The sequence below is a fragment of the Bombus bifarius genome, unplaced genomic scaffold, assembly GCF_011952205.1.
Source record: "Bombus bifarius isolate JDL3187 unplaced genomic scaffold, Bbif_JDL3187 scf7180000007984, whole genome shotgun sequence".
NCBI lineage: Eukaryota > Metazoa > Arthropoda > Insecta > Hymenoptera > Apidae > Bombus > Bombus bifarius.
The window spans coordinates 3,481,217-3,495,690 of record NW_022884367.1 but is presented as its reverse complement, the minus strand read 5'-3'; the positions used below and the strand labels follow the sequence as shown (position 1 = coordinate 3,495,690).

The following is a 14,474-nucleotide window of genomic DNA, read 5'->3' as shown; positions in this document are numbered from 1 at the left end:
AGTTTATTTTTTCTTGCGTAATCATTTATAATTTATCATGAATTATTGAATAAAATTAATATACAATACATTTCGGAGCAAGATTTTGTTATACATGTTTACAAACTAAGAAAGTAAATACATAGGTAATCATAGCAGCAGGAATGGCGTACTATCTTACAAGACGTTTTGCGTGCCAAAATTTCATCATACATTGTATGTTTTAAAGGTATATTATTGTTACTAATATTAGTGTTATTATTATTATTATTATTTATCAATGTTACCATTAATATTATCATTATTACTTATTACCATTAACATTACTTATTACATAAATCATATTTATTATATATGATTTATATCGTAATCGTATTTATATATATATATATATATATATGTATATATATGTAAGTGTATATATATATATATATATTTATTTATTTATTTTTTATATTTATAACGAACACCGCCCATTACTACTAGAATTACAAATGGGAGCTTAATCTGTCTCTGTCTCTCTTTTCTTCTTTCTTTTTTTGACAGTTCTGATACTCAAAATAGATGATATATCGTTGAATGCAATGTGATACACGCATTTTTTTCATTGATCACTCGGGAAAAATGTTCGTCCTGCACAGTTCACCTCCCATTCCAATATAGTGGTTTTTCTGATTGTTTTATATTCCACTCAATTATATATTCATTGCAGACACACTCATGGTGTATTTATATTTGTTGATTATGGTACAAATCTGTAAGCAAAAAGTAGAGTGTGTCTCCTACAGTAATTGATTAGATATATTAACAAAAATGCGTACTATATTTTTTTAATTATTATGTTACTTTTTACAGAAAAAAATACATTATACTCTATTTGAGAAACATTATGAATAAATTCTATTAAAGTTTAATGACAATGTCAGTTTTAATTCAGTTTCAAATATGATTATAAAAGAATATTATAGATATAAAATGTGTTAGTTATTGTATCCTAGTTAAATTGATAAATAATTGGTTATATACTACTACAATTGTCACTGCCAAAATATACTAATAAACATTATAAACTACAGAATACTTGGAACAAAAATAAAACAACATGTAAAACATGAAAAAATATTTATACAAATAATACTTTAATTATACATAACACAATACTACTTTCTTAAATTTCCTCTGAACTAACATATGTATAGAATAAACAAAAAATAAAATAGATTTTGTCCTTTAATCACTACTTTCTTTTTAACTTACTTAATCACAGCTATATTATAAAGATATAATTATGATGAAGGAATGAAAAAATTGAAGAAATTGGCTAAGCAATGATTTATATTGTTACATTAGAAGTAATAATGATAATGTTTTGATAAAAATGAAAAGAAACAGTTTTTACAGGATTTTTGTATTATATTATATACTACTTAAATAAAGGTTATTTTTGAAGTACTTACAGTTGTATTGATTAAATTAATAAACTCAAGTTTTAAATAAGAAATTAACACTTTCTTTAATATCATTTTATGATTTACAGTAGCAAATCTTAATAAAATTGTAAATATATTACAAGGATATTTTTACTCTCTTGTATCTAACATTTAACGGTATAATTAATATTATAAATGTATGTTATTCGTGTTTTAATCAAATAAGTATAAAAACTAAATGAAATAAGAATAGTATGTAACATTTTTAAGCATACAATATATAACGTTACTTTGTAATAGAATCTTGTAGAATTTAACATATGACGTATAAAAAAAAGAGAAATTTTCTAATTCTGATGTAGAATTTTAATTATGCATTATTTCCAATCAAGTGCAAATATATATATCCATGTTTTGCAACACGACAGATGATAAAATACAACAACAGGCTCATTAAAAGTATACAAATAAAAACGGGAAAAAATGCGAATTGGACTGCGCATTATTCACTGCAATAGTTGATCTACGAAGCTACGTAATATACAACGATATATTATGCAGAAATATACTTATATAAATATAATTTTTGTTCTAAAAGTATAGTGCATATTAAATGCCAAAATATTTATTTATAAATATTTATCTTAAAATTGTGCTAAAACAAATTTATAACAGACAAGAATCTTACTGCAATTGTGAGGTTTAAAAAAATCATCAGTTTTTATAGTTTCTAATATCATAAATGATTTTTTAACTATTAATAACTTATTTTCTGATGAAAATATAGAATTTATGAAATCTACTCATATTGTCTGTTATGTCTTAAAAATTCAGCAGACTTATATACAAAAACAAACTTTTTAGTGTAAAATGTCAATTTTGTCCTCTATAATGATGATTACTTTAGATATTCAATGATTTAATATGAAAAAATATTATTATTATTAATATAATCCAAATTTTGATGTTTGCGTCTTTTTTACTTGTTTAATAAATATTAAAAATGAAAGAAGTCAAAAGTACATGCAATAAAAATATTAAACATAACAAGAAATATGCTACAGCAATATCTACTCATGTCTCACAATACTAATACAAAATTTTGCATACAGTGCCCCATAAAATGTTTAAATTTTAACCTAATTAATATCAAAACATTTATATCATTGCAAGATAATCATTAGTGTCTATTCATTATATATCTTAGTATTATAAAAATATGTGGACATAGTATACTACAATATTATATCAAATGCTGGACTCATATCTGATGCACATATTAATTGTTTTGTGATTCTTTCAAGGATATTATATCTTTCACCATTGTTTATCACGAAGGTGTCAAATTGTAACTAATATAAAAGTGTATACCAATATATATTTGACACGTACAGATTTGGATAATCACTTGCAACAATTGCCAGTTGCTGCCTTTTGTCCTTCTGTCTCAACTAATCGGCGACCTTGACCACTTGTACTTGCATTTCCTGATTGTTCATTCTTTGGAAGTTTCTTAGCTGTAATATAATAACACAAAACTTTATTTAACAAAAAGAAAAATACAAATAGAAATAGAATATTATTAGAGATATATATTATACAAAGGAGATTAGTAAAATATTCTGAAATATAAAAAAAAGCTTTTTATAAACATACAACAATAAATATTTTATATGATTATAAAGTAAGTACACTCTGTGTTATTATACTGTATGTAATTTAATAAGCGGTATTATTTCAAATCCAGATGTTCTCTATGTAGGTTAGATAAATATAATAAAATTGTTCGTGTGCATAACAATACAATCTTACCAATTGCCAAAAATATATCATTAACATTCATTGCTGTTTTGGCTGAAGTTTCCATGAAAAGAAGGCCATTTTCATCTGCATAAGTTTGAGCTTCATCAAATTCTACAACTCTTTTATTTGAAAGATCAGCTTTATTTCCAGCTAGTGCTATAACTATACTTGGACTGGCTTGTCGTTGCAGTTCCTTCACCCACGTTTGAGCACGTACAAATGTGTCCTGTAGTTTTTTAAAGATACATGTAAAGATTAAAAAATAATATTCATAACAATTATCAAAAAAATAACGATTAAAGTCTTATTACTATTTTTATTAACACAAAATCCAGAACATAACTATTTTTTTGCCATTCACCTGAATAAATATTTGCATTAAATATTGCACATAATTTTCAGTATACTTAAAATGTATATTGAATTTGATAGATCTTTACTCACTTGGTTTGTTATATCATATACAACAATGGCTGCCTGTGCACCACGATAATACATTGGTGCAAGACTATGATAACGTTCCTGCCCTGCTGTATCCCAAATCTCGAACTTTACAGTTGTATCATCCAGGCATACAGTTTGTGTTAAAAATGCAGCTAAAACCAATAAAATACTATTTAGTTAGATACATATTGTATTAATTATAATTCATGTTATTTTCATGTGACAGATGCTGTAATTAACACTTATAGTGATATTGAAATCCATACCTCCAATAGTACTTTCTTGGTACTCATGGAACTGTCCTTTCACAAACCTCAAGACAAGACTTGATTTTCCCACAGCAGATTCTCCAAGTAACACCAGCTTAAACTGACATATCTTCCCTTGTGTTGAACCATTTGGCCTCTGGGCTGTACCCCGATTAGCCATGATCACCTATGTTTAAAAAATTTGTAAATATTTAGAACATATTACTCTTTTAGTGTAAAAATTATAAATTTTTTGCTGCTGTAAAGTTTATAGTGAATTAACATTTATAATAAGACACATTTAATACATTAGAAATAACAAAAAATTGGATGCGTTAATTTAGAAACATCTATAACACTAAACTTATGTTTCATTATTTTTAATATTCCTTCTTATAGCTTTTGTAAACAAACAGTAACATAAACTTTCTGTAAAATACTTAAATTTATTCAAAGCCTTGCTATTATCTCTAAAAATATTAAAAGCATAATTCTATATTTACAAAAATCTAACTATTTATTTCAGCATAAGACCAATTATTTTATATTTATTCAGTTATTATAAATGATAAAATTTTCTTTATAAATGAACAATAAATTGTTAAAATAAATCCTAAATTGGCATTTAAACTATAATATTATTTTAATTATAAAATATAACATAGAATTATATAAATAACAATTACTGGAATTCTGAAATAATTGTCGATTTTTTACTTGTACCTAAACCTGTAAATCAGCAGATAAAAGTCTATTTATACTGAAAGTTCATATGTAATAGATAAGGCTTTCAGTTACATACTAAGTAATCAACATTTAACTAAATGTTTTAGCTTGAACAATATAAACTGATAAATATACATAATAAATTATGATGTTTTTCTATAAACTCTAAAAGATTTTAATATAATGTTTAATACAATACTGAAAGTTATACAAGATGACTTTTTAATATGAGTATTATTAAATAAGAAAAATTAGTAATTCAAATTTAGATCTTCAGAAAAACATATTTTAAAGAATATTATAGCATATTAGCATATTGATTAAAAGTAATATATTAAAATAAATTTTTGAATCAAGCGTCACAAATATCAAATAATAGATTTCTTCACAATAGTATAAACATTATACCTTTCCAACCTTGCAGCTTGATATAGTTTCTATTATTTCTACATAAAACAATATAAAATAATTCGAAAGAAATTTTTTTATAATACTGTACAAATAACTAATATTATAAAGTACAAAATTTGACCACATGTAAATAACCTCTCAAAAATTGTATTACATTCAGTTTGCAATAAAATTAAATACAACAAAATATTATATCTACAACTAAATGAGAGAGAAGAATTAATATGGATTATAAGGATGAGGCTCCGTTAAAACGCATTACATAAAAACTGATCAAAGAACGGACGCAAAAATTGGAATAACAAGAAAGATGTATCCTTGGGTATTTAAGCGTATAAAGTACAAATAAACAAATAATCAAGAACCAAGATACGAATTACATCGTGAATGTCTGCAAAAATATGGAACTTGAGTAAATTAGAAGACAGGAGAAAAGAATTGGATATTGACTTGCATAAATGCGTATGATAAAATTTGATTGTCTACTCTATTGCGATTATTTTCTGACACTTACAAGTGAAAAAAACACAGTAGGTATAAACTAACGAAAAATAATAACGTATGCGGTTTAACCCATTAAAGCAGGGGATTCTGTTAATTACATTATCCAATTAGTTTGCGAGGAGAGTCTTGTTGAATTGAACGAGTCCGTTATTGGTTTGCGATAATGTTACAATTGATAAAACCAGACAGACTCTAAATGATAAACGCGTAGCCTGTTCTAACAAGGAATATACGAGTGAGAATTGGTAACACGATGACTAAACGCAGCAACTTCACGGCAATCACGGAATTCGCGTTACTCGCGGCGACGAAAAGGAAACAGGTCCGCATCGCGCGAGCCCGTCCGGGTACGGCTGACAAGAAAAAAACATTCCTAAGAGAGAGAACATACCAAATGAAAAAAACATACACGCACATATATACAGAGCTTACGCGTACTTAGAAACAAAATGAAGCTACGTCAAACCTTGCATACGTACGAACTCACCCCAAACTTATCTACGTAACCAACAGCTCATAACCTTCAGCGAAATAGTATTATCGAAAAATCACAAGAAACCGTTAAAGCGATGCATAGGGACTGCGAAAGAAAGAAAGAAACCGATAAGGACAGACAGAATTCTGTGTACGCGCGCGCAAATTCTCTTTCTCTCTTCCTTATATACACATACATGCATACGTAGGTGTTCTTACATACGTTCTTTCTTTCTTCCACTTATTAATGCTCTATCTTCTTTCCTCTCATTTGCTTATTTGCTTAATCTGCGTTTCGTTCGTTCGCTTACTGATACGCTATCCCCACCCCCTTTCCCGCTATCTCTTTCTCATTCATTTACAGTGGAAGACAAAAGTATTCGTTTAGTAAGAATGCGAAAATAAAAAGTATTGTATTTGTTACAGTATTAATTATATTAATATGCATATGATTGTAGATTATACAGATGTTTGTAGTAATAAACAGAAAATACAAACTTTGTAACTTATAGAATGTTAATATTTGGAACAAAAGTATTTGCACTTTATAATTGATTATTATCAATATTACAATTGATATATTTTATTAATAACAGACTATAATTTACTTGGTATGTAATACATTAAATTTTTAAGAAACCCTACTGATATTTTACTTTATTAGAATCTTTGTGAAATATTCTATTATACCGACATATAAGAATCAATGAGATTTAAGCATGGTGATTGCTATGGTGACTTCCAGTCCTGGTCCTATTGAAATTAAGATGTATTTTCAATTCCAACATTATTTGACCCATTTGGGTAATAAATATTAGTTCTCTAATTCCTAATGGAACAATACCCCGCCCTTATCACTATACTTTTTCCCTCATACTTCATAGTTGATCGTACGTATCTTAAATCTATTTCAGTATCTGTTAATCATCATACCTTCTCTCATTCGTCTGATTGAAATTTCTGGGAAATCAAAATACGATGCTTTTCAAACATCTACACTTAAATATTTTAAAAGAAAGCCTGCAGACAAATGCCAACAAAGTTCAGCAGGATTAAGACCCATAGTAACAACCAGACTTAAATGTATGATGGGAACTAGAAAAACAGATAAGAAAATATCATATTAAATTAAAACAATATTTTAAAAAGATGAAATATTAATAACTCTACAAAGTATTAATTATAATATATAATAATAAACACTGATAGCGTATAGATATTTTGTCCCAAACATTAGCATTATGCAAATTTATAATTTTTATAAGTTACTATTGAGTATTTTAGTTGACCTTTGTTTTTTATATTTGTTACTACTAACATTGTTGTATAATGTATCATATGTATGTCAATCAACAATGCAGAAATACAGTACTTTTTTATTTTCACATTCCTATCGTACGAATACTTTTGTCCCTCACTGTATTCATTTACAATGTCTTTCTTTCACTCACTCTCACTCTATCTTTCTCTCTTGAACTCGTTCATTCATGTTAATTCTTTCTCTTTCCCTCGAGATAGCAAGGGAGGGAGGACAAGAGAAGCAAATAAAGGGTGTAAGCGATGCGCCACGATAGTTACAGTTCTGACTACTTGTCACCGCCCGTGAAACGTCAGCAAGATCTGAAATAATCGAGAGGAGCTAAAGCATATCCTATGAATTAAGAGAAAACGACAGAGAAAAAAGAATTCACAATCTAAAAGAAACCACATGTCCTAGGGTACACACGTAAAATCTTGTCGATGTTCGTGCAATAGAATACACATTAAAAAGACGAATAACGTAGACACGGTATTAAGCATATTCTTTGCGTCTGTGATAGATATCACAATATCCCATAAACTAAACTGTTTCGTTATGGGTTATATAAAAAAGAAAAAGTGAACATTAGAAAAAAATTAGAAAAAAATGTTTGAGGTAGCAAGGAAAGGGACACCTGGCAACTGAATGAAAACTGAAATTTTCTATGGTTAACCTGCTAGCGTGAGGAAGCTCGCCGTCGAATAAGAAAGCGGCACTAGCTCTTTAGACGGTCGATGAGCGCACAACACCGCGCGACGATGATTAATGTCAATTCACTGCCGCGCGTCAGATACGATCACTTGTCTTGAGTAAATCGGCCCACTAACCGAGCATAGATCGTGCAATCTATATAGAATGTGTACATTTATGACAGCTCCGGTTGGTACACACACACACACATACACACACGCACACAGAGGGCAGATTACACGGCTCTATGAAGCTTGTTGATTTTTTTCACATTCCTCCTTATACGTTCGGAGAATTAAGATCTTTCGCCACTTTTCGGAAAAACAATAACTGTTCCAAATGGCACTTTTCTCGACAAGATGGATGGTACCGATGTCTCTGTAACCTAACGGAATGAAGATTAAAATCAAAGTTGATCGCACTGTAAAGAATCAAGGTCCAAATCACGCACACGGTACACACAGTGCTGCAACACTTTCATTTACAACGTCAAATCCGAAAGTCACGATCACACGCAATAGTTTACCACCGATCAATCAATGAGTCAGTCAATTTACCCAGATATTCTACGTGAAATTATGAAGAAACGTCGAACAGATTTTAATCTGAGAGGATCCTTCAAGAGTAAGTACCTTTCTTCAATGTCGTTTTCTTTTTCCTCGAATCGGTAATGGCGCATTTCAATGAACACGGCCGGAGAACGGCGCCACTGCTGACCAATAAGATTACAGTTTTATTTTATAGTGTTCTTTATATATACAGAATTAGGTAAGAAAAATATTAATTTTCAATTTTAATAATATCGTAATTTATGTTCTCCTTAGAACTTTTAGTTCTATTGCTATACACTTTTTAAAATATATGTTTATATACTCTAATTTCTAATATATTTTACTACAATTTATAACGTTGCAAATGTTTTCAAATATAAGTAGGGATCTTTGTTATTAATAAATTTTATATTTCTTTATATACATATAAGATATAACGTCAGGTATTAAATATAAATTATAACAATATAAAGTAAAATATCAGAATTTCATAACATTTCAAATTCACGCTTGGAATATTAGAGATTTGCAACTAATTCGTATAGTAGGTGTATCAAGGCGGATACTTAGCAATTTTCTTCTCCCATCCTTATTTTAAATTATTTTAGAATTTTTATTTTATACTTGATCCACTATAATGTGTAAAATATTCAATTATGCAATTACTAAATCCATAAAATTGAAAGAAGAAACCTGTTACTAAAGATCCAATACAAAAAACAAAATTATATATGTACGTATGTTTATTATTCTCTTTCGGATTAAAAAGGTTATATAATTCAGTCGTCAGAGAATGGAGTAAAATATTGTATGTAAAATGTACTAATATACATTGTAACATAATATTTTATCATTAAATTTATTTCATAAATCTCTGTACTTGATTTTAGTAATTTTTAATAATTGCCATTATTTTTCTTATAATTATTTCTTCAATATAAGTTTATATAAATTACTATTAACATAAATATTTATCTAGAAATCACTATAGCAAATATTGTTAATTATTTTGGGCATTAGTAAAAAAATATAAACTTATTTCACCATTTTTAAATTACAAAATGAAAAATGAATTACAATAATTATTAAATATGTAACAAACTTGTTTTAATTATATTTAATATCCAGTATCAAATAATTTTTACACATGAAATATAAAAAAAATGAAAATTTTACATAAAACCATAGTAGCCGTCCTGAAAGTAAAAATGGCAACAATGCAAGAACCCGGCTTCCATATATCTAACCACAGCCGACTCTAGAGTTAGCTCTGTTTCTCTAAATAAAAATAGGTTTCCTGGTGCGGTGTTGCCACGTTTTTCAGCAGTTCTAGTACTTACTAGAGTCGGCAGTGATAAAACTATTAGCTGCACTGATTGACTTTAATTCAATTGGTTAATTTCAAACGTAATATTTAGAAATGGCCGCCAAATACCCGTTTTCTGCAAAACGATATTTATTATTTCCAACTTTATAAGTGTGTCTATGTATGTTAAAAGAACGCGTGTGCTTTACATTTTTGGAATGTACAAATAAGAATCATTTATTGTACATGCCCACATGTATACATAATTATATTTCGTAAGAGATTTTATTAAAAAAACTATACTATTCAATCGTAGTATTTGTAGTTTACATATAAAAATTTATTAGATTTATTAACTTTAATGTTATTAAAATTAAAAACTAGAAGGTTTACTAATATTCGAAATTTTATAATTACTTATGATATCTCAGACACAATGGACAAATACCAACACATAAGAACATTCATATCAGCGGTTTTAGAATATACTAAACATCCAAGTGAAACAACCGCTTCAATTTTACAACGAAATCTTGGGGTAATTATATATTATTTTATTGTTTTTAATACATTGAAAATGAATAGCGATTATAATCTTACATAATACTTATGAATTACTTATATGAATACTTGATATGATTTTGCAAAAGCTAAAACAATCTTTAATAAATATTTTAGTATTCTGTTCAATATATAAAATATCCTTTATAATAAAAATTTATGTTTAAAAGGTAATAAGTACATCATTGGATTTAAGCATTTTTGACCCTGGAACTAACATAGCAGCAGAGTTCTATGTTAGTTTGCATGAGCTGATGAATTCTTTAGCTTCCAGAACTACTTTGATTTGGAGTGCTGTGGATGTTTTACAAAATGCTTGTCGCAATGCTGCTGCAAGACAAGCTCTCATCCATACATTTAAATTTGCACCTATACTGGCAAGATTATTGGAAGTATGTATATTTGTGTATTTTAAAGATCACAAAAATATAGCATTAGAATATGATTTAAAAAATATAGAGATATATTTATTTTTATTACATTTAAGGTTCATATTTTGTTTCCTATAATAAAATTTTTGAATTTAACAACTGGAAATATAAAGAAAGTAATAATTTAATGGTTCTGTATAATAACTTCATAGGCAAATTTAACAAGCGAAAAGAGAATACGAGTATTAAAACTACTACAAGAATTGACATATGGAATAAAAATTTATTGGCAAGAAGCTCATTTACCATATCTGGTATCAGTATTAACACAATGGGTGACACAATCTAGGGAAGAAAACATTATTGCACTTTCCTTAGGTGTACTAGTAAATCTCTGTTACAAAAATCTTCCAGCTGTATATATATTAATAAGAACGATTGATACAAAAGCATTCATACGGACCTTATTAAAAATACAACATTATAGTGTTAATACCAAAGTACAATGCTGTAAGCTTTTGATTATATTAGAACATACAAATACAAATATTTCGGAAAAATCTATTTGGGATTTTGCTGATGTCACATTCAGCAGTTTTATTACAGCAATGAAACAAAAGGATGTTCTGTTACTGAGACACATCATAGATTTCTTTGACTATGTTGGACAAAATGAATATTCCCATGCTGTGTTGTTAACATATCCACAGTTAGTTACTTTATAATTTTCAATGTAATTTTGATATTTGATATAAAAATTACCTCATTTTTGTTTTAATTAGTTATGGCAGAGGCGTGGAAAATATATTGGCCACATTAGAAGATAATGCAGATCCAGAATGTGTTGCTCTCATGATGGAATTTTTGTCATTTCTAGTAAAATTAAAATTATCTGCTTTGGTATCTTTATATCCTTTATGTGTAAAAACTGCAATGACTTGGGTTCCTGTAGAACAGGTATGTCTTTGTTATATTTAAATACGAATAATGGGTAACAGATTATAATAATCTTTTCTAAATTAGGTGTGCTCCAGAGCATTAACTTTAATAAGAGTTACAGTAATTGATGCACGGCGTACTAAATCGTCATCTGAAGTGTTAGCAGAATTAGATGCTTCAGTTTTAATGCTCATAATAAATTCAGAAAATGATGAAATTCAAGGAAAATGTGAATTAACATTAGAAACAGAAACGAAATTAGCAGAATTAATGCAATTATTTCAAGAAATGGTTAAAACATCTACACTCAGAACAAAAGTGATGCAATCCTTGAATGAACAAATGATACGAAAATTATTAAGTCCAATGTTAGATTCTGAAACATGTGCAGCTGATAATTGGCCAGGGAATTTTATTCAAGTATTGTATTCTTGTTCCTTAAAAAATATAACTCTTGTTTTTTTATAGACATTTTTGATAATGATACTTTCTATTTTAGAATCCTACTACAAATTTATGTATTCATGCATTAGCTTTGACTGCTGATTTAGCTGCTGATAATTCGCAATGGTTAACTTTATATTCTGAGTTACTTAGAAAGAAACAAATTCAAATGACAATGGCAAATGCATTGTTCACTGGTGATACAGACATTAAACAAAAGGTTCTACAATTGACATCCACCATGGGATTTCCTCAAGAATGGTAGGTTTCATCTTAATGTTCTTTAGTTGTTTAACAAAGTACAAAGATTTTAACAGATATTGTTATTCAAATAAAACATTACTGTATTTTCACTACTAAAATTGAATACTTTGGCAACAAGTTATTTTAATTTTTATTGATGACAACTCTAGACAAATTCACTATCAGATGCAAATTGTATCCCATGTTTTTGTGTGACAAGTGTTTCCGCGGTGGCGCTTTGTATGAAGCAACTGGAGCCTTTGATATTGGTACAAAGTACTCATGGTATGGTAACAAATATTGGAAGTAAAATGTCCGTAAATGCAAGTAGTGAAATGGTCCCACTGTTTTCTTTCGTGCAAGAAGAACGGCTTGATGCATTTTTAGCAAAATTGGAAAGAACTTATGAGTCAAATCAAATCAATGATATTACCACATCAGCAGTAATGGAATTGTATGAATACAAGGTATATGCTTCTTTTTAAATACATCTTAACATAAGCACAAAATGCTTATTATATTTACTATATCTTATATTCGTATTATAAAAGTTAGCAGCTATGAGACATGCAGAACGGGCTATGCAATCTAGTTTAGAAGCAGCAAACAATCATGGAACCAGTTTGCAACATAGGCTGGCACAAGTAGTAGCAGAATCAAGCCGTTTACATCAAATGTTGTTTGACACACAGCAATGCTTAGAAGAAGTAAAGTCTACATTGACTGTAAAGCTTGCTGAAGCAGAAGAACAGAATAAAAAAGTAGTAGCTATTAAAACACAGGTTAGTACTTTTTATAGTGAATCTATCAAATAAGAGTTTAAATCAAAACTAAAATATAGAAGTCATATTTATAGGAAATTGAAGGTTTAGAAAAGATAGTAACAGAAAAGACTGCTAACATTGATCATCTAAATATAGTACTCGTGCAACATAAGCATGAATTAGAAAGTACTTTAAATAGAATTGAAACATTAACTAAAAAAATAAAAGAGTTAGAAATTGAATGTGTGACTGCAGATGCAAAAACCATGGAAATGACTAATAAAAATCACGAACTTAGTAAACTGCTTCTTAAAAGGCAGGATCAGTTAAATAAAAAGGATCAGGTACGTTTACATAGACTCTACTGTTATAATAGAATTGTTAATGTATGTATATATGATATTAAATAGGTAATAGAATTAAAAATTGCGGAGATTCAGTCTAATCAAAAAGATATATCTGCACTCAAGCAAGAAACTCAACAATTATCAGAATTAGTACATACGTATGAAAAGAGCATTGCTGAAAAAGAGGAAATAATTAAGAAGATGAAAGCAGAATTGATGGATTTAAGTCGGATGCGTGACATGATTTTTGAACTTACTGCCAAAAAAAAGGAAGACCTAAACACAAGCTAATATTATATTTTTGTTGCAAAATTTATTTTCAAATTATCAAAACAATTTGATAGGAATTTTTAAAGAAATATTTCTTATTGATACCATTTTCTTATATTTTTAATATAAGTAATAGAAAAATAAATTTCGTTAATTTCTAAAACATTTATCGAACATCTCAAAATATCGTGTTCTATTTTTGTCGTATTTATAGACACTAAATACGCCTTATTTTAGGAAAGGAAGTTTACTGGCAAATTTTATCTGCTTTCTGACGTTCGGATCTTTCAAACAAAAAGTAGCATATGGTTGAAAGGCTGTTCCCCGTTTTTCTTTGTGGTCTATACTGTGATGTAAAATGATAGTTTTCCAAATTTAGCGATTATATAGTTTGTTAGCAGTAAAAGTTGAAGAAAATAGAAAAAGTGGGGGAAGTGTGATTGTATATGTAGTTGTTCTTTGAACAAAATTATCTGCACTGTTTACCACGATAATACTTCATCTATTTATTACTACAATTTTACCGGTACAAGATACATTTTTATTTTTATCATTCGCAACATAATTAATGCTTTTGGTATTAAAAAAATAGAGATTACTTATTTTATACATGTAATATTTTATTGAAACAAAATATATAGCTCGAAAATAGTTGAAAATGCAAAAGAA

General features: G+C 28.1%; 2 protein-coding genes across 9 annotated transcripts; one reads left to right on the top strand and one right to left on the bottom strand.

Annotated features, from left to right (window-relative positions):
* Positions 1 to 501: 501 nt before the first annotated feature.
* LOC117204914 (ras-related protein Rab-5C) lies at positions 502 to 8,726 on the bottom strand. Of its 6 annotated transcripts, none has more exons than XM_033442824.1 (6): positions 8,642 to 8,726; positions 3,923 to 4,091; positions 3,657 to 3,808; positions 3,222 to 3,438; positions 2,802 to 2,926; positions 502 to 734 (listed from the first exon to the last, which is right to left on the bottom strand). In XM_033442824.1, exons 2-5 carry the CDS (start codon positions 4,083 to 4,085, stop codon positions 2,814 to 2,816), a joined length of 645 nt encoding a protein of 214 aa, XP_033298715.1. In that variant the 5' UTR covers positions 4,086 to 4,091; positions 8,642 to 8,726; the 3' UTR covers positions 502 to 734; positions 2,802 to 2,813. The 6 variants fall into 6 exon arrangements, with proteins under 6 accessions (XP_033298715.1, XP_033298717.1, XP_033298719.1 ...); XM_033442826.1 differs by having other exon boundaries at positions 8,567 to 8,703; XM_033442828.1 differs by lacking the exon at positions 8,642 to 8,726 and adding an exon at positions 6,033 to 6,139.
* On the top strand, positions 8,529 to 14,245 carry LOC117204911. Of its 3 annotated transcripts, none has more exons than XM_033442818.1 (11): positions 8,549 to 8,633; positions 10,298 to 10,404; positions 10,598 to 10,819; positions 11,011 to 11,507; positions 11,581 to 11,755; positions 11,822 to 12,157; positions 12,237 to 12,442; positions 12,645 to 12,891; positions 12,976 to 13,206; positions 13,281 to 13,532; positions 13,599 to 14,245. In XM_033442818.1, the coding sequence occupies exons 1-11, from the start codon at positions 8,549 to 8,551 to the stop codon at positions 13,824 to 13,826; spliced, it is 2,586 nt and encodes an 861-aa protein (XP_033298709.1). In that variant the 3' UTR covers positions 13,827 to 14,245. The 3 variants fall into 3 exon arrangements, with proteins under 3 accessions (XP_033298711.1, XP_033298709.1, XP_033298710.1); XM_033442819.1 differs by lacking the exon at positions 8,549 to 8,633 and adding an exon at positions 9,852 to 10,141 and having other exon boundaries at positions 13,599 to 13,826; XM_033442820.1 differs by lacking the exon at positions 10,298 to 10,404 and having other exon boundaries at positions 8,529 to 8,633; positions 10,695 to 10,819.
* The last annotated feature ends 229 nt before the right edge of the window (positions 14,246 to 14,474 follow it).